Source organism: Cnephaeus nilssonii, assembly GCF_951640355.1.
Source record: "Cnephaeus nilssonii genome assembly, chromosome: 19".
NCBI classification, from domain to species: domain Eukaryota; kingdom Metazoa; phylum Chordata; class Mammalia; order Chiroptera; family Vespertilionidae; genus Cnephaeus; species Cnephaeus nilssonii.
In genome coordinates this window covers 49,045,580-49,067,504 of record NC_137090.1, presented here as the reverse complement: position 1 = coordinate 49,067,504, position 21,925 = coordinate 49,045,580, and the positions used below count along the sequence as shown (strand labels likewise).

The 21,925-nt window shown below is 43.9% G+C and overlaps 1 protein-coding gene across 2 annotated transcripts in view; it reads right to left on the bottom strand.

Annotated features, from left to right (window-relative positions):
* AKAP10 (A-kinase anchoring protein 10) overlaps positions 1 to 21,714 on the bottom strand; it is a 114,927-nt gene extending 93,213 nt beyond the window's left edge. For both annotated transcript variants that reach the window (XM_079797272.1, XM_079797271.1), the window contains exons 1-3: positions 21,460 to 21,714; positions 3,528 to 3,575; positions 1,645 to 1,827 (exon numbers count right to left, since the gene is read on the bottom strand). In XM_079797272.1, the coding sequence (XP_079653398.1) occupies positions 1,645 to 1,827; positions 3,528 to 3,575; positions 21,460 to 21,547 (319 nt within the window). In that variant the 5' untranslated portion in view covers positions 21,548 to 21,714. The remainder of the gene's footprint in view (positions 1 to 1,644; positions 1,828 to 3,527; positions 3,576 to 21,459) is intronic.
* Positions 21,715 to 21,925: the final 211 nt, after the last annotated feature.

Sequence of the window (21,925 nt, the reverse complement as noted above, 5' to 3'; positions counted from 1 at the left end):
ATACAAGATAACCTTTTAGCTTGTCAAACTGGAAGATATTTTTTCAAAAAATAATAGCCCGGCTGGTGTAGTTCAATAGTTAAGCATCGACCTATGAATCAGTAAGTCGAGGTTCGATCTCGCCCAAATCTGATCAGTGATTATCTCTCATATCGATGTCTCTCTCTCTCTCTCTCTGAAACCAATAAAAAGATTTTTTTTAAGAAAAAAATAATAACAAGCACTAGCAAGGCACAATGGAAGAGGAAGCACTCTCACCACTGATAATGAGAGGTTTTTGGAGGAGCATTCAGTAACAGATAACAAACCTTAAGCAATCGGCATGATTTTCAATTTAATAACTTCATTTCTAGGAAATTATCCTAGGGAACAATTGTGGTTGTGTGGAGATAGCTAGAAAAGTGTTATGAACTCTCAATATTATTTAAAACAGAGCAGCTCTGGGATTTTATCTTAAAAAATAAAACCAAACTTAATAAAGACAAGTTTATTTTACATTTAACTAAATTTAGTTGTGATTATAACCATAGCTATTAAAAAACAAAAAAGCAAATCTTGGTGTGTTTTTTAAAATTTTTTTCACAGGATGACATAAAGAGGTTTATTTTCATAAAATTAACTGATGGTTACATCAATTTTTCAAAAGGGCTTTTCTTGATCCTTTGCTACTCAAATAATTTTCTTTTGAAGCATTTTACATATCATCATCCTTGCTGACTATCTTATTGTCAATGTTAACTAATCCATCTTTGTAGACATCCATTTCATGAACTTCAAGAAATCCTGATCCCCTGCAAGACTTATAATTTTTAATTAAACTTTTAATTCTGAGATATAGTAGATTCATGTGCAGTTGTAAGAAATCTCCTGCATATCTTTTTTTTTTTTTTTTTGCATGTGCAGAGGGTGGGGAGAGAAAGGAGTTATAATTTAAGGGATCCTACTTAACAGGGATCCTACTATACATACTGCTATATAAGCTGCTTTTTCACTTTAACATAGCAGACATTTCTCCATGTCTTTTTCAGACTTTAAATGGCTACAAAGTATTCCAGAGTATGGGTATTATCAAAATTTGACTATTTCTCTATCAAAGGTTATTTATATCTTGTTCCTAATTCTTCCCTATCACAAACAATACTGCAATGAATAGCCTTATACATATTTATGTATACATCTTTGTGCATACATGTGACCATACCGAGGACTAGATTGTATATATTTTGATAAATATTCCAAATTGTCTTTTAAAAAATCTTCACCAATTTGCACTTCCACTAAAAAGAAGTCGCTATTTTTTTGCATCTACATTAACAAATTATCAAACTTTAAATATTTATTTACTTAAAAAATTTACCTATTTTAATTTTCATTTCCCTGCGTATCAGTGAAATGAGGCATCTTTTTCACACAGTCAGGTCAAATGTATTTCTTCTTCTGGACATGGCCATTTTTTTATTGTGTGTCCTTTATATTTTGTATTTATAGGAACAAAACACAGTGCTTCCATTACACTTACAGCTATTATTTTAATTTGTATACATTTTTTAATTATACAGTTCAGTATCCTTTGGCAGGAATTCACATATTATACTGAACTCCTTCCTCCTATTGTAAGTTTAACAAAAAGTGATGGTCACTTACCCAAGTCACCAAAATGAGCGGCCTCCATGTGGGTTGGCTGCTTCTTAAGTGTTGCCGTCCTGCTACTTGAAAAGGAGTCCATGTTGGCAGAAATGGCATTGATTGCAATATGACTTGGTCCTGCAGCCTCCAGCAAGGCATGATTTTTAGTGCTTTTTTGTGGGGAATATACAGGATTTGAGGCTATAATTTTTCAAAAAAATTGTTAAAAATTAAAATTTGATAATTTTTCAAAACTATCTTAAAAGTTCTCTTAAAGCCCTCTGTTTTCTCAAAAGAGGGCTTTAAGAGAACTTTAAAAATTAAGTTTTTTGCCCACCGGCATGGCTCAGTGGTTGAGCATCCCAGTTCGATTCCTGGTCAGGGCATATGACCAGGTTGCAGGCTTAATCCCCAGTATACCCCCTACTGAAAATCGAGCGCACAATGCGGGCATGTGCCCTGACTGAGAATCGAACCATGACCTCCTGGTTCATGGGTCGACATTCAACCCCTGAGCCACACTGGCTGGGCAACACCACTTATTTTATTGAGCAGTCAACAGACAGGTGCTTTCTATCTTAGTAAATACTAGTAGCTCCCAGACACAGAATCTGAGTAATACTTGGTAACAGTTCTTATGAAAGACAAATTACATAGTGCTGTAATTTAACCTATTACTCCTCGAGATGTGTTTATAGAATAAAGCAGATAAAAACATGAATGTCCACACCTGTTTCCAGGTATCTATATTTATCAATTATTCAACAAGAGTTGGGAGAATTATGCAATGAGGCTGTCTTCAAATTATTTTTTAAATTATGTCAGGAATGCTAAGCACAGATTATATACAGTCATAAATAGAATACAAGCATGGAACTTTTTTTTAGCCTGGTACAAATGTAGAAGTTAGGTAGGCCAACCCTCTTAACCTACAAATGAAGAATCTAAAGGAAGTTACATGACTTCCAAAGTTATACTGTTAGTGTACAAGACTGATATGCCTGAGCCATCACGATCCCTCCTTCCTACTACAATCAAATCTAGTCACAAGCCTCTGCTTGCTAAGGGCTTTTAGCCTCTATCAATGCCAATCAAATTAGAGGGCAGTATCACTAACATGGAATTCAACTGGCTTTAAATGATCAGAAATAAGCAGGAAAACACCTTACAAATCTCTTAAGTTATAATTAGTCTCTGGCAAATTGAGCATATGGAGTTAATACTCAATGCCAGTCACACAACATATAAACATTTGAAAGAAAAATCGAAATAAGTGGCAACCCACAGATTTCATGTAAATAAATTCTATTTATAAAATTTATATGTAATGGCTATGGAAATAATTTCCATTATAATTTTCCCATTATAATCTTTGTACATTGAAAGAATGAAATCAGTCAAAACTACAGAAAAGAGTATAACCTAAGAATGTCTTATAAACAGGAATAATATACTGATTCCAATAAAGTACTCAGAGTAAATTTAAGTTAAGGCCATTCATCCAAAGTAATGAAGTGAAAACTGTTACCATCCACACTGGTGGACAAACAGAAAACCAAGGAGTGCTTTCACTCAGATAAGAGCATTTTTTGCTTTTTGCTGTTTTAAAATAAAATCAACTAATCACTTTTAGGGAACAATCAAATGTGTGATTAACAAGGAAGGCACTGATTCACTGTAATCACTAGAAAAGCCAACAGATGCTTAGTGAAAACCTATTTATTATATGCTAGATGTTTGGGGTATATAAAAGTTAAGCAGGAAAATAAGTCAATCACAAATAATTCTAAAAAAGGGCAGAAATGATGAATGGCAAATGAAGGGAGAGAATAACAGGATTGGAGAGCTCATAAATGCAAAGCACATCCCTTTTTAATACAATGGAATATTGCTGAACTCACCTTTAACTGACTTGGCATCTGAAGTCTTATCTTGTTCTTTGCCTTTCACTAGAAGAAAAAAGAGCTTCATGACCAACCTTTACAGTAAAAAAGATACATTCTATACATTGTAAAAATTAGATGAGCTTTATTATAACAGATAAGTATTCAAAATTCTACATGGAGGACAAAGTCAAGGACACTGAGTATGCTATGGAGAGACAATGTGAGAATACCTGGGCCCAAATTCTGACTCTGCCGCCTATTAGCCATGTGATCATGGAAAAGTACTTGGGCATATGCTAGGGTTGCGGGCTCGATCCCCAGTAGGGGGCCTGCAGAAGGCAGCCAATCAATGATTCTCTCTTATCATTGATGTTTCTATCTCTCTCTCCCTCTTCCTTCCTCTCCGAAATCAATAAAAAAAAATTTAAAAAAGAGTTCTTTGGTTGTACGTCATATCTTATTTATTGTGTATTCCCCCACAGCATCAAATACAAACATTCCAAACTTAAAAACACTTTAAACTTCTAATACTCAAGGTTTAACAATTTGTTTCTTAAAAAATTATACATTCTCTCCTCTATCATACAAAACAGTGGAAATTCTACTGCAGATACGCTACCAATATTTCCAAGAAAGGAAGGTGCATGGCAGCCTAGGCCAAGTGTGAACTCTTACAGGATCTAACATAAGACTATTTTCAACCCTCCTTAGTTTTCCTGTGTTTTTCCAACATTAAATTTTCTTTAACCTCATCATGAAAAGCCTATCAAAATAAATCCCAAAATGTACTCATCTCTCTATTTGTGCTCTTAAACATTAAAGGCTACTAGGAGGAAATAACTAGCTTTCATAGTATCTGATAAATCAATCCATCAACAAATATTTGAGTGCCTATTATGTACCAGGTACTTGCCTGGCTCGGAAAAGATAGTCCTGCCTTCAAGAAGTCCACATGCAAGTATATGGAGACAAACAAGGACAAAAATAAGTTAAGATCCTTTCAAGTACTGATCACTGCTGTCAGACTGAGGTGAAGAAGCTGCAGAAGAAAGTTCGAAGCCAGCCGAGGTTGGTTCATGAGGCTTAAGGAAAGAAAGCATCTCCATAACAGAAGCGCAAGGTGAAGCAGCCAGTGCCGATGTAGAAGAAGCGGCAAATTATCCAGAAGATCTAGCTCAGATGATTAATGAAGGTGGCTACATTAAACAACATATTTCAATATGTTTCAAAATAGCCTTACATTGGAAAAAGATGCCATCTAGGACTTTCATGACTAGAGATAAGTCAACGCCTGGCTTCAAAGGACAGGTTGACTCTCTTGTTAGGGGCTAATGCAGCTAGTGACTAAGTTAAAGCCAATGCTCATTTTCCACTCCAAAAATCCTACGGCCCTTAAGATTTATGCTAATCTACTCTGCCTGTGCTCTATACATGGAACAACAAAGCCTGGATGATAGCACATCTATATATATAAAGAGGTAATATGCAAATTGTCATTACTCCGTCACAGTAATGACTGTTCAACAAGGCCGCGTGCGCAGCAAGAGCTGGTGGGCAGGGAAGGGGGTGGGGACTTGTGCCGCTGGGACATGAGGCTTCCTCCCAGCCCGGCGCCCGGCGCCCGGCCGGGGACGTGAGACTGCCTCATTGGCTCTTCATGTGAAAGGTAAGCTCGGATCCTCATTCTTATTCAGTGTAGTGGAGCGTGGGGATTGGTTTATAGGATCCAGTCCCACTTGGGGAAATGTTACTACAGTCTGAGAGTAGATGTAAAATGGGGATCGTATTTGTTCGCTCACAGGCTTGCTGTAGAACAGACAGAGTCACCAGCCTCACAGAATTCAGGATGTCCCATGCGCAAACCTAGAATGAAAAGTCAGCAACACTCCACATGGCCAAGAACTAGAAACTGCCCTTTGAAAGGAGCATATGCAACAGAACTGTGAGTCCCGGGAGGGCGAAGAGGAAAGCTGCTCTTGCGGTTAATTTAAGAGTTTCAGGTGCAAAACTGGCATCAGAAAGTAGTGGCATAACACCAAGGCCATGCAGTCATGCGGCAACACTAGGACTATGGGACCCTTGGGACAAGTGGTTTCCAACAATGTGGAAACCTGTCCCTACCCCGGCCTCTGGGTGCCTGTTACAGATGACCATGTGTGCAGGGATGAGGGATCCGGGCCTGCGGTGGTGGGCTTAGGGGACAGAGGACCTCCTCCCATAAAGTCTCCCCCAGCCCACGCAGAATCAGGCTGTGTGGCGCACCCCCGCTAATGTCGTCACCAGGTGATGTCACCTAGAGGGGCCGCTCAGGCGGTTTCCCTGAAGAGGGGGGTGCGCTCAGCTCAGAGGAGAGGAGGTACAGGCTTCGGGGCCACGTGACCTCCCGCAGCCCCTGCAGCGCGCTGCGGCTGGAGCAGCTCCGTCTGGCTGTCGCGGGGCCTGGACAGAGCGGTGGCCCCGGCGCTGGTGGCGAGTGCTGGGCACCTGAATCTGGGAAGCCGCCCAGACCCACAGGCCTTCCCAGCTAGACCGCTCCCCTCCTGCATCCCTCACCAAACCTGGGTCTGACCCTCATCCTCCCAGCAGACCCCAGGGGCCCAACCTCCCAAATGGTGACCTTTGACTGCGTGCCCTCACCCTAACATTTCGGTCTCAGAACCGAACACCTCCCTTAACCCCCTCACCTCCAATCTAACCTTTAACAGGAGCCATTTCCAACGACATCTGGTCCAGCACCACTTTTCTCCCTCTAGCCCCCCACCTTCCTCCATGGAAGCCGCTATTGCTTCCCATGAACTGAAACAAAATAAGATTACTCAAAGAAGAATATGTCTGAGCAAAGACCTTGAACTAAAGAAGAAATAAAGTAACTAATCTATCTAATAATAGAGTAGTATGCAAATCATCACTCCGCTACACTCACAAGCCACGCCCACCAGCGACGCCCCAGCCACGCCCACCATTCAATCTGAGTGCGTTTGCAATTAAACTGAAAACATGGCGGCAGCCCCGCCCCCCAGCCTCTCTGGTCTCTGGGAGTTGGAGAAGTCAGGCGCCAGCGCCTGAGGCTGGCTGCAGCCACAGAGACCAAGAAGCCGCCTGCCCCATGATCCCAGGCTGCAGCCAGCCTCAGAAGCCTCACGTCTGCCCGCCCCATGTCCTGGGGAGACGGAGAAACCGGGCCCCAGCACCTGAGGCTGGCTGCAGCCACGGAGACCAAGAAGCTGCCTGCCCCGTGATCTCAGGCCTCAGCCAGCTGGAGAAGCGGTTCACCCCACGTCCTGGGGGAGACAAGAAACCAGGTGCCAGTGCCTGAGCCTGGCTGCAGCCCGGGAGATGAAGAAGCCGCCTGCCCTGTGATCCCAGGCTGCAGCCAGCAGCAGAAACCTCAGGTCCGCCTGCCCCACCTCCTGGGGGAGACTGAGAAACCCGGCCTCAGCGCCTGAGGCTGGCTGCGACCTGGGAGATGAAGAAGCCGCCTGCCCTATGATCCCAGGCTACAGCCAGCTGGAGAAGCTGCCCACCCCATGTCCACCCACCCCATGTCCACCCGCCCCACGTCCTGGGAGAGATGGAGAAACCGGGCACCAGTACCTGAGGCTGGCTGCAGCCCGGGAGATGGAGAAGCCGCCCACCCTGCGGTCCTGGGCACCAGTACCTGAGGCTGGCTGCAGCCCAGGAGACAGAGAAGCCGCCCACCCTGCGGTCCAGGTGCCAGCACCTGCAGCTGGCTGCAGCCCGGGAGATGGAGAAGCCGCCCACCCTGCGGTCCTGGGCACCAGTACCTGTGGCTGGCTGTGGCCTGGGAGACAGAGAAGCCGCTCACCCTGCAGTCCTGGGCGCCAGCACTTGCAGCTGCAGCACAGGCGAAGCCCCCTGTCCACCATCCCCTAAGGCTGCAGCCAGCCTGGGCGCCTATGGCTGACCAGAGGGAGGGAAGCCCGGATCCTGGGTGCCTGTGGTCAGCTGGAGTAGGGAATCCTGGGTACCAGGTGTGGGCCGAGGCAGAGGTAGTTAGGGGCAATCAAGCCAGCAGGGGAGCAGTTAGGGACAATCAGGCTGGCAGGCAGAAGCAGTTAGGGGCAATCAGGCAGGCAGGTGAGCGGTTAGGAGCCAGCAGTTCTGAATTGTGAGAGGGATGTCCAACTGCTGGTTATCCCATGAGGGGTCCCAGATTGGAAAGGGTGCAGGCCAGGCTGAGGGACACACTCCCCGCTGCCCCTCCCCGTGCACGAATTTCGTGCACCGGGCCTCTAGTATACATGAGAAAAGTTAACTTCAAAGGTAATCAAATAATTGCAAAGAAAAGATACCTGGAACTTTTAAGAAATCACAATATTCAGTACTGGAGAGGGTGTGATGAAACAGACACCTGATAACACTGCTCTGGAGTACAGGGGACAGCATTTCTGGAGACAGTTTCACAGGATGTAGCAAATATTCAGGCTCCTGGGCTGGGTGATTACATTCCCAGGGATTTATCACACATAATGATCAAAAAGTTGGGCCAGATATCATCATCATCTTACTTAATAAAAAGGTAATATGTAAATTACCATCACTCCGCTACGCTCATGATTGGGCCGGTGAGAGGCGCAGGGGGCGGGACTCCGGGTGGCCGGGGTAGCCGACTGGCCGGTGGGAGGCAAAGGCCGGGCGGCGGGGACGGAAGGTCCCGCCCTTGCCTCCCTCCAGACCCAATTGGCGGAAGCAAATGGAGGAAAAGGCCGGGTGGCGGGGACTGAGGGTCCCCTCCCCCCGCCCTTGCCTCCCTCTGGACGCGATCGCAGCCCCCCCCCCACACACACACACACACCGCTAAGCGGCGAAGGCAAATGGAGGCAAAGGCCGGGCGTGGCCGAATGGGGCCGGCTGGATGCTGAGCTCCCATCGCCAGCTGGGGCGCGAGCTCAGTGTCTGCGCCATGGCTGTGCTGGGGCACAGAAGGGGCCTCTGGGGCAGCGAGCCCATGCCCCCGTCCTGGCCAGCCTTGCGGCAGGAGTGAACGGGCCTGTGGGGCCCGGAGCTCAGCATCTGCGGGGCAGAGGAGGAACCAGAAAAATGAATCTTTCCAGTTCCTGATGCTGACAGCCCTATGGGTGCCGGGGTCCTCCACCTGCAGCCCTAGTCGCAGCCTATCAGCCCAGGTCACAGACTGGAAGCCCCCTGCCAGCAGTCCAGACGGGACCAGTGTTGTGCCGTGGTAGTGGGTGTCAGTGGGCATGCTACAGACATCAAATCACTGCCACCGAGGCCACACACACACACACACACACACACACACACACACTCGCAAGTAGTACGGTCCAAGGGGGTGACTCCTAAGGCAAGGCTCCCATGGCAGCTGATGCTCACCATGCCAGGTGAGGAAGCCAGACCTGAAAGCCCAAGCCCCTGGGTACCCGAACTGCAGGGCGTCGTGGGCCAGGGCCTTGAGGAGGCCCCAGGACAAGCATCTTCCCAGAGGCTGTGCAGAAGGAGGGGAGGTACCTCTAGCTATAGGCCAGGGTGAGGGATGCTGGTGTATTTGCAGACCAAGACAGGGCTGAGGGACCCCCTCCCCCGCACCCCCGTGCACGAATTTCGTGCACCGGGCCTCTAGTCATAATAATAAAAGGCTAATATGCAAATGGTCATCACGCCATGATACCGTAAGGACTGAACAGCAGGAGGCTGCGTGCGAGGCAGGCAGGGGGTCGCACGGGGACTTGCAGCGTCGGTGGGCGGGGACTTGCGCAAGCCTGGGATGTGAGGCTGCCTCCCAGCCTGGGGATTGGCCAGGGATGTGGACGCGAGGCTGTCTTCCCGCCTAGCACCGCCAGGCCGGGGGATGTGAACAGCAATATTAAAGTATTTCCTCTAATTAATTCCCTTTTAATGTGCACAAATTTCATGCACTGGGCCACTAGTCTGTTTGTTTTTTTGTTTTTTTTAAAATATATTTTATTGATTTTTCACAGAGAGGAAGAGAGAGGGATAGAGAGTTAGAAACATCGATGAGAGAGAAACATTGATCAGCTGCCTCTTGCACAACCCCTACTGGGGATGTGCCCGCAACCAAGGTACATGCCCTTGCCGGAATCGAACCTGGGACCCTTCAGTCCGCAGGCCGACGCTCTATCCACCGAGCCAAACCGGTTTCGGCACTAGTCTGTTTATAACATAGTTTACTGACTATTTTAAACTCACTGTTGAGACCTACTGCTCAGAAGAAAATACTCCTTTCAATATATTTCAGTAAACCCTCAATTTTTTGGACCTCAATTCAACGAACTTCAACTTAATGGACAAAATTTCTGGCCCACATGTCATATGTGAAAATTAACACCCTGTTAATTTTAAAATGTTTTGAACTAAGATTTGCTTATAATTAAATCTACAGGTTATCTTTGTTATTAATTCACTGTTATTTAAAAAAAAATTTAGCAAATAGGCCTTATGTTAGAAAAAAACACTGTAGTAATTTCACTGCCATAAATAAATATTACATATCCACAACTATAATCTACATATTTAAATCCAAGAGTCACTGCTCTTAAATAATGTTCAGGGAATGGTTAGCATGTGTGGTAATTGGTTCTGTTGTCCCACGTCAAGACTTTCTGCAGCAGGTTTTTTGTTAAAACTCACCTGAGGATATTTTTTTCCTCATTGATTTTTAGAGAGAGTGGAAGGGAGGGGGAGAGACAGAGAGAGAAACAATCAATGTGAGATACACACATTGATTGGTTGCCTCATGCATATGCCCTGACTGGGCCAGGGATTGAACCTACAACCAAGGTACATGCACTTGACAGGAATCAAACCTGCTACCCTTCAGTCCAAGGGCCAACACTCTAACCCCTGAACTAAACTGGCCAGGGCTCTGCCGCAGTTTTAATGAGTGCTGGTCAAGGTTTGGATGTGTGCTAAGCCACACCCCAGCCATATGCATTTGTTTACTTACAGTGACTAGTAAATGCAAGCATTTACTAGACCTATTCAATATAAATTTAAAATTATGATAATATGTATAGAAAACATTTCTGTGAAATTAAACTTCTCATACATACTTAATTACACAAATGTATCTACATAAGTAAAAACAGGTAAACTAATTTGTCAAATTTTTAACATATGCATTCAGAAAACCTATTTTATTATATAAAAGACTTTTGGCTTTAATGGAATTGCCTGAATTAGTCCATTACATCAAGGTTTTATTGTACTGCACACTGACAATGCACCTGGCCACCCAAGAGCTCTCATGGAGATGTACATTGAGATTAATATTGTTTTCATGACTGCTAACACAACATTCACCCCATAGATCAACGAGTAATTTCAACTTTCAAGTCTTATTAAGAAATACATTTTGTAAGGCTATAGCTGCCAAATAAAATTAAAAATCTGGAAATGATTTACCATTCTAGATGCCATTAAGAACATTTGTGATTCATGGGAAGAGGTCAACATAGCAACTTAACAGGAGTTAGAAGGTGATTCCAGCCCTCATGGATGACTTTGAGGGGCTCAAGACTTCAGTGGAAGAAGTAACTGCACATGTGGTGGAAACAGCAAGAGAACAAGAATTACAGGTGGAGCCTGAAGATGTGAATGAATTGTTCCAATCTTGTGATCTTGAACAGATCGGATTTGCTTCTTATGAATGAGCAAAGAAAGTGGTTTCTTGAGATGGAATCTACTCCTGGTGAAGATGTGAACATTTTTTAAATGACAACAAAGGATTCAGAACATTACATAAACTTGATATAGTAGTACCATGGTTTGAGAGGACTGATTCCAATTTTGAAAGAAGTTCTATGGGGGTAAAATGCTATCAGACAGCATTGCATGCTACCGAGAAATCATTCACAAGAGAGACAATCAAAGCTGCAAACATCATTATTGTTGTACAAGGACCACCACCCTGATCAGTTAGTTAGCAGCCACCACCAGAGGCAAGACCCTCCACCCTGCACTAGCTCAGACAATGGGTAGCATTTTTAGCAATAAAGTATTTTTTAGTTAAGGTATGTACATTGTTTTTTAAACATAATGCTATTGCTTACACACTTCAACTTTTATATGCACTGGGAAACCAAAATATTTGTGTGACTCACTTTGATATTTGCTTTATTGCAGTGGTCTGAAACCAAACCTACAATATCTCTGAGGTATGCTTATGTTCTTCTACACATCTTACACTTGTATTCATATAATAATTCGACATTTGTCTATATTGATGCAATTCTAGTTTTCATGTAGCTCTAGTTCATTTTAGCTGCTTAATTCCTTTAAATAAATATGCCTTTATTTATCCATTTTCCTGTTAACATTTAGATTTTACTTTCTAATTTTCACAAAGATTGATGTGATGAACATTCTAGTACATGTCTTCCTATGTGTATATATAAGAAATTCTCTAGCCGAAACCGGTTTGGCTCAGTGGATAGAGCATCAGCCTTCGGACTGAAAGGTCCCAGGTTCGATTCCGGTCAAGGGCATGTACCTTGGTTGCGGGCACATCCCCAGTAGGGGGTGTGCAAGAGGCAGCTGATCGATGTTTCTCTCTCATCGATGTTTCTAACTCTCTATCCCTCTCTTTCTCTCTGTAAAAAATCAATAAAATATATTTAAAAAAAAAAAAAGAAATTCTCTAGGGATTTGGAGCTGCTAGGTAACATATTATGTGTTTGTTTTTTCTTTGTTTTTTTACAAAAGTAGCTATATCAATTTACACTACCTCTGTACTTCATATTTATATCCTTGGTACTTCTAATTTTTGCCAACTTAACAGTTCCCAAATGGTATCTGATGGTGTTTTTAATTCATTTCCTTGATTTTCTTTGATGTAACATCCTTTTATGTTCATTGGCTATTCAGGTTTCCTCTTTTATGGACTGCTTATTCATGTTGTCTTTTATTATTTGTAGAAATCCTATACATATCCTGGATATTAACCTTTTGTTTGCAACGCAAATACCTTAGGTATATTATATGAGTTTTTTTATTTTAACATCAAATTTACATTATGTGGACTGTATTTCCCTGCCCTATTTTTTGAAATATCCTTTCCTGCCCCAAATCAGATTCTCCCCCCCACCCAATTGTCTTCTATATGATTTCAAAATTTGCTTTTTCAAATTCTGGCTCTTATCTACTTGGTATTTATTTCTGTATATCAAGGACTGGCAAACTATATAGCACATGGGCCAAATCCATCCCACTACCAGTTATTTTTTAATATATATATTTTTATTGATTTCAGAGAGGGACAGTGAGAGATAGAAACATCGATGATGAGAGAGAATCATTGATTGGCTGCCTCCTGCATGCCCCCTACTGGGGATCGAGCCCTCAACCCGGGCATGTGCCCTTGGCCAGAATCAAACCCAGGACCCTTCAGTCCACAAGCCGACACTCTATCCACCGAGCCAAACCGGCTAGGGAGCCACTACCAGTTTTAAAAAAAATCATGTTTTATTTTAGCACAGCCATATCCATTTGTTTATATACTGTCTATGGCTACAAGGATAGAGGAGAGTGAGACAGAGACCATATGGCCTGCAAAGCCTAAAATATTTACTATCTGTCCTTTTACATAAAAGTTTGTTGAACCCTGAATGTATATAATAAGAGATAGGGAATCTTATTCATTTATTATTTATTTATTTTGCCAGAGGAATAACAAGCATCATTTAGTCCCCAGTGAATAGGAACTCTTTATTTACCAAGTTCCCATGTATACATGATCTGTTTCTGGGCATTCAATTCTACTGTCTTAATTACTAAACTATATAATAAGCCTCTGGCAGGGCCAAGTCCTCTATCTTATTCTTTTACAAAACTATCTTCAATATTAATTATATGATCAACTTCTTATTCTAAACTCCCAGGGGAATTTCTTTTTAAACAGCACTAACTTAATGATTAAGTTGGGAGAGTTCACATCTTTCTGGTATTAAACCTTTTTATCCACGAGTATAGTATACCTTCTCATTTAGTTGGTTCTACTTTTATGTACAATTAGAGGCCCAGTGCATGAAATTCGTGCACAGGGAGGGTTATGTGTCCCTCAGCCTGGCCTGCACCCTCTCCAATCTGGGACTCCTCGGGAGATGTCCGACTGCCAGTTTAGGCCTGATCCCACAAACCAGCAGTCGGACATGCCTCTCGCAATCTGGGACCTCTGGCTCCTAACCGCTCGCCTGCCTGCCTGCCTGATTGCCCCTAACCACCTCTGCCTGCCTGGTCGCCCCGAACCACTTCTGCCTCAGCCCCTCACCTGGGACCAAGGCTTCCCTCCTCCGGCTGGCTGCAGGCGCCCGGGACCTGGGGCGGGCAGCTTCACCCAGGCTGCAGCCACAGGAGCCCTGGACTGGGGGTGGGCGGCTTCGCCTGGGCCCAGCTTTGTCCGGAAGATGTCAAGTCTAATTAGCATATTACCCTTTTATTAGTATAGATTCTGTTTTGTAAATTCCTTAAAATTTTGAGTCTTTTGTTTTAACTAGAATACAGGGAGATACAATTGAGTTTTATTGTATTTTAAATATATTTTTATTGATTTCAGAGAGAAAGGGAGAGGGAGAGAGAAAGAAATATCAATGAGAGAGAATCATAGATTGGCTGCCTCCTGCATGCCCCACACTGGGGATTGAGCCTGCATGTGCCCTGACCAGGAATCGAACCATCACCTCTTGGTTCATAGTCCACGCTCAACCACTGAGCCACGCCGGCCGGTCACAATTGATTTTTAAATACTTGGATATTTTTAAAACCCAGCCAAGCTCTTTTGAGTTCTAATGGTATGTGATTTTCTTGAATTTTCTATGTATAAAATCATATTACCCCAAAATAATGGCTCTTTTGTTCCCCTCCCCTTCCAAACTTAATTTTTCCTTCTTTTTTCATGTATGTGCCATTGTAAATATTACATTAACTTTCATTTTTTAAAAATATAGTTACTGATTTCAGAGAAGAAAGTAGAGGGAGAGAGAGAAACATCAATGATCAATGATGAGAGAGAATCCTTGATCAGCTACCTCCTTCAAGCCCCTACTGGGAATGGGGCCCATGACGGGGCATGTGCCCTGACTGGGAATCGAATCATGACCTCCTGGTTCATAGGTCAATGCTCAACTACTGAGCCACACCAGCTAGGCTAGCTTTCTTTTCGTTTGTATCTGTGATGGTATTTTCCCATCCTTTTACTTTTAACCGTCCCGTGATCTTTTCTATATTTAAACTAGTGGCCCGGTGCACAAAATTCATGCACGGAGGATGGGGGGGGGGGTGTCCCTCAGCCCGGCCTGCACCTCTTCAATCTGGGACTCCTCGGGGGATGTCCGACTGCCGGCAGTCGGACATCCCCCTTGCAATCCGGGACCGCTGGCTCCTAACTGCTCACCTGCCTGCCTGCCTGAGTGCCCCAACCACTGTGCCTGCCGGCCTGCTCACCCCCAAATGCCCCCCCTTGCCGGCCTGCTTGCCCCCAACTGCCCCCCACTGCTGGCCTGCTTGCCCCCAACGTCCCCTCCTGCCAGCCTGATCGCCCCAAGTGCCCCCCCCCCGGCCGGCCTGATCGCCCCAAGTGCCCCCCCCGACCTGTTTGCCCCCAACTGCCCCCGCCTGCTGGCCTGCTCGCCCCCAATTGGCCCCCCCTGCTGGCCTGCTCATCCCCAACTGCCCCCCCCCACCAGCCTTCTCGTCCCCAACTGCCCCCCCACCCTGCTGGCCTGCTAGCCCCTAACTGCCTCTGCCCCGCCACCATGGCTTTGTCTGGAAGGATGTCACGGAAGGTCTCCTGGTCTAATTAGCATATTACCCTTTTATTAGTATAGACAGTACATAGCAGAAATCCAATCCATATTTTTACTGTCTGGGTTAGTCCATTTCTATTTATTTCTAAAACACAGCATTCCTAAAACTCTAACTATGACTACGAATTTGTTGATTTCTCTTGGTAACTGTATATTTTGCTTTATATATTTTGAGACTGACATTAGGTGCAAACTAGTTCGGAATTTTATCTTCCTAGTACCCTGTTCATTTTATAATGTAGTGACCTTTTGGCCCTAACAGAAAAAGTTTTGCTTTATGCTTTGAAATATTTCATCTGTGACACAAACTTTCTTCTGGTGAACATTTGTCTAGTGAATTTACCCATTTATTTTAAATTTAAATTTCATTATGCCCTTATGTTTCGGTTGTCTCTCTGGTCAATGGCTTATGGATGCATTTCAGTCTATCATCAAAACTGAGTCTTTACCTTTAGCTACGTGGACTTTTACTATATATTTAGCCATATGGATTTTAGTCTATTTAAATTTATTGTGATTACTGATCCATTTAGGTTTATTTCTGCCACCTTATTTTGTACTACTAAGCTTTTTCTTACCTGTGTATTTATTTTCATTATGAAACATTTAAAACTATATAAAAAAAAGACCTTAATATGAGGCATATTCCAATTTATCAAATCTTAACATTGTCAGATTTGTTTCAGAAGAACTTTTAAAAGAAATAAAACATTGCAGGTGCAACTGAAACATCGCCCTGATTTCATTACAGCTCTTCCAAAAGAAACAATTTCATGAATTGAATGTTTATTGTTTTACTGCATTTTTATGCTTTAAGAGATTTATGTATATATGAACAATACAGAGTACTGCTTGAGATTTTTAAACTTCATACAAGCGGTAGTACTGATTGACATTTCCAGCAGCAGTGGATTCTAGCCAATCTTGGTATAGTCAGGTTTTAATCCCAACTCCACAGGTCTTCTTAAGAACTTCACTCATGCAAGCTACACCCTCTCTTATATATCAACCTCTCCCTCTCTAATGAATCATTCCTATCATTATACAAACATGCTCTGGTATATTTTATCTTAAAAATAAAACAAAAACACACCTCAGCCCAATATCCCCTTCCAGCTATTGCCACTTTTTGTTACTTTTCACTGCAAAGTTTCTTGAAAAGGTGTTCTTAATTACTCCTATTTTCCTCACTTCACTCTTATATAAGTCATTGATTACTTACACATTATCAAATTGAGTAGGTAGTTCTATTTATCTTGACCTTGCAGATAACATTCCACACAATACTCCCTCCTTTTTGAAATATTATCTACCCTTAGCTTCCATGACATTGCACTCCTACATCCCTGACATTTTATTTTCAACTCTCCTTTGCTAATGGTGTATGTTCCTCAACTTCTAAAATCTGGATTAACCTCAGAGCCTTCTCCTAGACTCCTGTCTTGTCTACAGTATGGCGGGAGATGCTACCAGGCCACTGAACACATTCTCCCTTATCTACAGCCTGGCACATAACTGGCCCACTATTTTTCATTTCTCAGAAACCTTTGCAGTTATCTATGACCATATAACTAAGCTCTCACCAACAGAATGTGAATAGAAATGGAATGTGCAATCCTTCATACTTTTTCCCCTTACCATGGATGAGAGGACTAAGGACAGACAGAAGAGGCTATGACCTGCCTTTGATGAAACAGCCCACAATCCAAGGGAAAGAGAAATAAGATGGGAGGAAAACGATCCTTGAATGATCATGAAGCAAAGCCACCCAATGACCAGGAACCTGGACTGTTGCACAAGAGAAAAATAAAGGTCTATCTTTAGTGTCTATGTTTTGGTAGCTTAGCTGTTCAACCTAACTCATATATTATATGTAGTCCTTAGGTGATATATAGTTCCATGTCTTTATCATTTATGCATAGTACTTCTAAATCCACATCCAGATCTTGAGTTCTAACCTCCTTCCAGAACTACAGAGTGTACATCCAACAGCTTCTGTGACATATGCATATGGATGTCCGAAAGTTATAGCAAGCTCACAACAGCCAAAAGAGAATTCCTGATTCCTTTTACCCCAAACTCTGAGCCCAAAGCTTTCCTAGTTTTTCTTCACTCCACTCACTTATTAAAGTGATTCCCCTCCTCTCCAAGTGAGTTCCAGCCTTCTTTCTGTTCCTTGAACACAGGGAACTCATTCCTGTCTCAGGACATTTGTACTACTATTTAGTTCTCTCTAGCTAGAATGTAGTTCCTTTTATCTTAAAAAGGCTGGCTCTCTCTTCATTCAGATCTTAGTTAAATACCATTTGTCCCTTTAATGTAAATTGTTATTCTCCAGGTCTGCTCCCAAATCAGTTTAAATTCACTGCATAGCACTTATTGCTACCTGATATTTTTTATTTTTTATTCACTTATCAACAAATATTTACTAAATTCCTAACTATATTCCAGGCACTGACCTAGACATAGATACAGTCATAAAAAAAAAAAAGTCAGCTTTCATCCTAATAAAATACATAGTAAAGCAGATGGTGATAAATGCTATAGAGAAAAAATAAAGTAAGGCAAGGGGATGGGAGTGCAGGGGCCAGTGACTGCAATGTTAAGCAGATGGCCAAAGAAAGCTTTACTAAGATGACCACTGCTCAAAAACCTGAAAGAGCCGAGACCGGTTTGGCTCAGTGGATAGAGCGTCGGACTGTGGACTGAGGGGTCCCGGGTTCAATCCCGGTCAAGGGCATGTGCCTTGGTTGCGGACACATCCCCGGTGGTGGGGGGTGTGCAGGAGGCAGCTGATCGATGTTTCTAGCTCTCTATCTCTCTCCCTTCCTCTCTGTAAAGAAATCAATAAAATATATTAAAAAAAAACACACACACAAAAAAAAAACCCTGAAAGAGATGAGGAAGCAAAATAGGTAGGTATCTGTGAGAAGTTGTTTCCAGCAGAGAAAACAAGTGCAAAGGCACTGAGGTGGGAATACACTTGACAAGGAGGGCAATATAAATGGAAGAGTGATGGTGGAGAGCAGGAGATGAACCTAACGAGGAAATGGGACCTAGATTATGGAAGCCACTAGAGCAGTGGTTCTCAACCTTTCTAATGCCGCGACCCTTTAATACAGTTCCTCATGTTGTGGTGACCTCCAACCATAAAATTATTTTCGTTGCTACTTCATAACTGTAATTTTGCTACTGTTATGAATCGTAATGCAAATATCTGTGTTTTCCGATGGTCGTGACCCATAGGTTGAAAACTGCTAGCAGGGCCAAAACCGGTTTGGCTCAGTGGATAGAGCATCGGCCTGTGGACTCAAGGGTCCCAGGTTCGATTCCGGTCAAGGGCATGTACCTTGGTTGCAGGCACATCCCCAGTAGGGGGTGTGCAAGAGGCAGCTGATCGATGTTTCTCTCTCATCGATGTTTCTAACTCTCTATCCCTCTCTCTTCCTCTCTGTAAAAAATCAGTAAAATATATTAAAAAAAAGAAAAAAACCGCTAGCAGGGTCGCCCAAGACCATCGGAAAACAAAGATATTTACATTACGATTCATAACAGTAGCAAAATTACAGTTATGAAGTAGCAACGAAAATAATTTTATGGTTGGGGGTCACCACAACATGAGGAACTGTATTAAAGGGCCGCGGCATTAGAAAGGTTGAGAACCACTGCGCTAGAGGAATCTGAACAGATATTTTGAAAATATACCACAGGGGTCAAGGATGAAAGAAAGGAAACCAAATTGTAAGCAAAATAATGCTGCTTCCTCAATTTTCATAAAACCAGCTTCCTCTTGACATTTAAACTGAGATTGGAATGGCATCCTCTCAGAGGACTTCCTTAACCACCCAATCTAAATAGAGATGACTGCCTAGACGAGGGTGGTGAGGAGTGGTTGAATTTGGATATGTCCTGGGGTAGACCTAACAGATTTGCTAATAAATTAGATAGAGGAGTGAAAAAGTGGTCTAAAATGTACTAAAGTTTAGCCTGAGCAACGAAAAGGCCAGAAATTACATTTATTGCAATGAGAAAAGCAGATGAACAGGTTTAGAAGAACCAAATATGGAGTTAAATTTTAGATAATAATTTAAAGATGTATCTATTATCTATATATCAATAGTAATAACTAACAATAATCTACTAATTAGATATTGTGCACAGGCATAAAGTGGACTGACAACAGATTAGCCAGTCTGAATTCCGTGGAGGTGTAAATTTGGGAATCATCAGCATATGTGTATTATTTAAAAATGGTATTTAAAGACAGGATGAGAGTCCTAAATAAATAAGACCATCTCAGCTTCCATTCTCGTCACATTCAGTCTCCAAAATATATCTAGAATAATCTTTTTAAAACATAAAATAAGATCAAGTCACTCCTCTTTAAAATTTTAAAAATAATATTGTCTCTGCACTTGGAATAAAACCTAAACATGGCCCACAAAGCTCTGACTCATCTACGACTCTAAGCTTGAGCCACATGGCCTTTCTTTACGTTCTTGAAGGACACCAAATTTTCTTGCCTCCCGACCTTTGAAACCGCTATTCTGTGCCTGGAATGCTATTCCCTGGCCTCTACATGCGACCTCCTGCTGATCCCTCAGCTCTAAATTTCAAGGTCACCTGCAGAGGCCGTTCTCTAACACCCAACCTAAATGTTTCTTCAGTCAAGTTACCACTTTCAAAGCACAATCCTCAACTGAGAGAGATTTACTGTCTACTCCAGCAGACAAAAAGTTCCATGGGTGCAGGGACTTTGTCTTGTTCCGTGCTCTATACTGAGGGCCTAGCACAGTGCCTGGCAAACAGCAGACATTCATAAGTATTTGCTGAATAGAGAAAACAGTCCATTGTGCAACACGCAATTTGTCTCACTATACATAGAATGCTCCCCCGCCCCCCGAAAAAATAAATGACAAAAACCACTTAAAAACTGTCACACAGCCCTAGCTGGGTTGGCTCAGTGGCTAGAGCGTGGGCCTGTGGACTGAAGGGTCCTGGGGTTCAATTCAGGGTTGTTGGCTTGATCCCCAGTAGGGGGCGTGCAGGAGGCAGCCGATCAATAATTCTCATCACTGATGTTTCTATCTCTCTCCCTCTCCCTTCCTCTCTGAAATCAATAAAAATTTAAAACAACAACAACAAAAACCTGTCAAACAAATTACAGTTATTAAGGACAAGGTACCTTACTTCCTTGTACCACTTTATTGGGTTTCATTTATTCAGCACTGTTTTCATTCATTCACCAAACTCAGTATGTACTTAAAAGGAATCCTTTAATGCATAGTCATAGTTGAATAAAGCTGTTAGGGAACAACTAATTATCAGTTGACAGAGAAGTTACACAGTTGCTGTCAGGTGAACCGAAGTCCCTGATTTGGTTGAGTGTTTTTTCCAAAACCAGTTTTGATCTGGGACATTTTCTCTGAAGCAGCAAGAATTTATACAAGAACCACTGTCATCCCAAGACATTTGTTCACTTTGGATATGTATGTTTTAAGTAAAATGCAACAATCCAGTATACATATACACACAAAATCAAGCTGCCTCTACTGAAAACTGGGCATCTGACATTGGAATTGAAAATCAGAAATATAAGTAGTTTGTTTATAAAATTAGCGTTCCAGTAGTTAGTAAATTTACTAGGTCATCAAAAGGAGTTTTCTTCATTAGGGAACTTTTAGCAATACGTAATGTCATTTTAGGAACAGCAGGACCTCCTCCCCGCAAAAATATGAATGGAAAGAAGCACTAGTTGAAAGAATTTCATGTGTTGCTTTCCGACAAAAGCTCGCAATATTCTGAAAAGTCAGAGACTTCCGCAACAAGGTACCAAAGGAATTTCCTTTTTCTGGATCCACAGTGTACATACACACAGTACGCACACGCACCCGAAAAGCGATTCTCACGCGAACAGTCATTAGCTTGTATACGTTTCCGCAAACAATTTTGGGCCAGTGGGCAATTTCCCAGTGACCTCGCGCGAGGAGGCCGCCTTCCCTCCCCGCAGCCCGGAGCAGAGCGAAGCACGCACTGGCGTCTGCGCGGAGGCCCAAGGCCTCGCTGCCCGCAGGAAGCCCCAGTGGACCCACCGCCCACCGCCGCCCGAGGCCGCACTGGTTCTTCGCCCGCGCCCCCTCAGCTACCTTTCCGCCGGAAGAAGGACATGGCGGGGCCAGGGTCGGGGCGGAGGGCGCGGGGGGACTGTCGCGGGGACGGCCCAGCTCCCCTCATTCAGCAACCGGCCCTGACTTCCGGCCCGCAGCGGCCGCCGCACTAGCCCGAAAAGAGACCCTTCCTCCAGGCGTGGGCTCCGCCGCCTCCTCGCGACGCCCAGGTACCTCCTACCGCCATATTATCAACCTGCCGCCGGCCGGAGTTCCGGTCCTTCCCCGCGCGAGGCTTCACGGGAGGCCCCGCGCGCCGGCCCCGCCCCGCGCGCCGGCCCCGCCCCGCGCGCCGGCCCCGCCCCGCGCGCCGGCCCCGCCCCGCGCGCCGGCCCCGCCCCGCGCGCCGGCCCCGCCCCGCGCGCCGGCCCCGCCCCGCGCGCCGGCCCCGCCCCGCGCGCCTCTTCCGGAAGGGCCGGTACTCGGCTTGCGCCGGAGCGCCCGC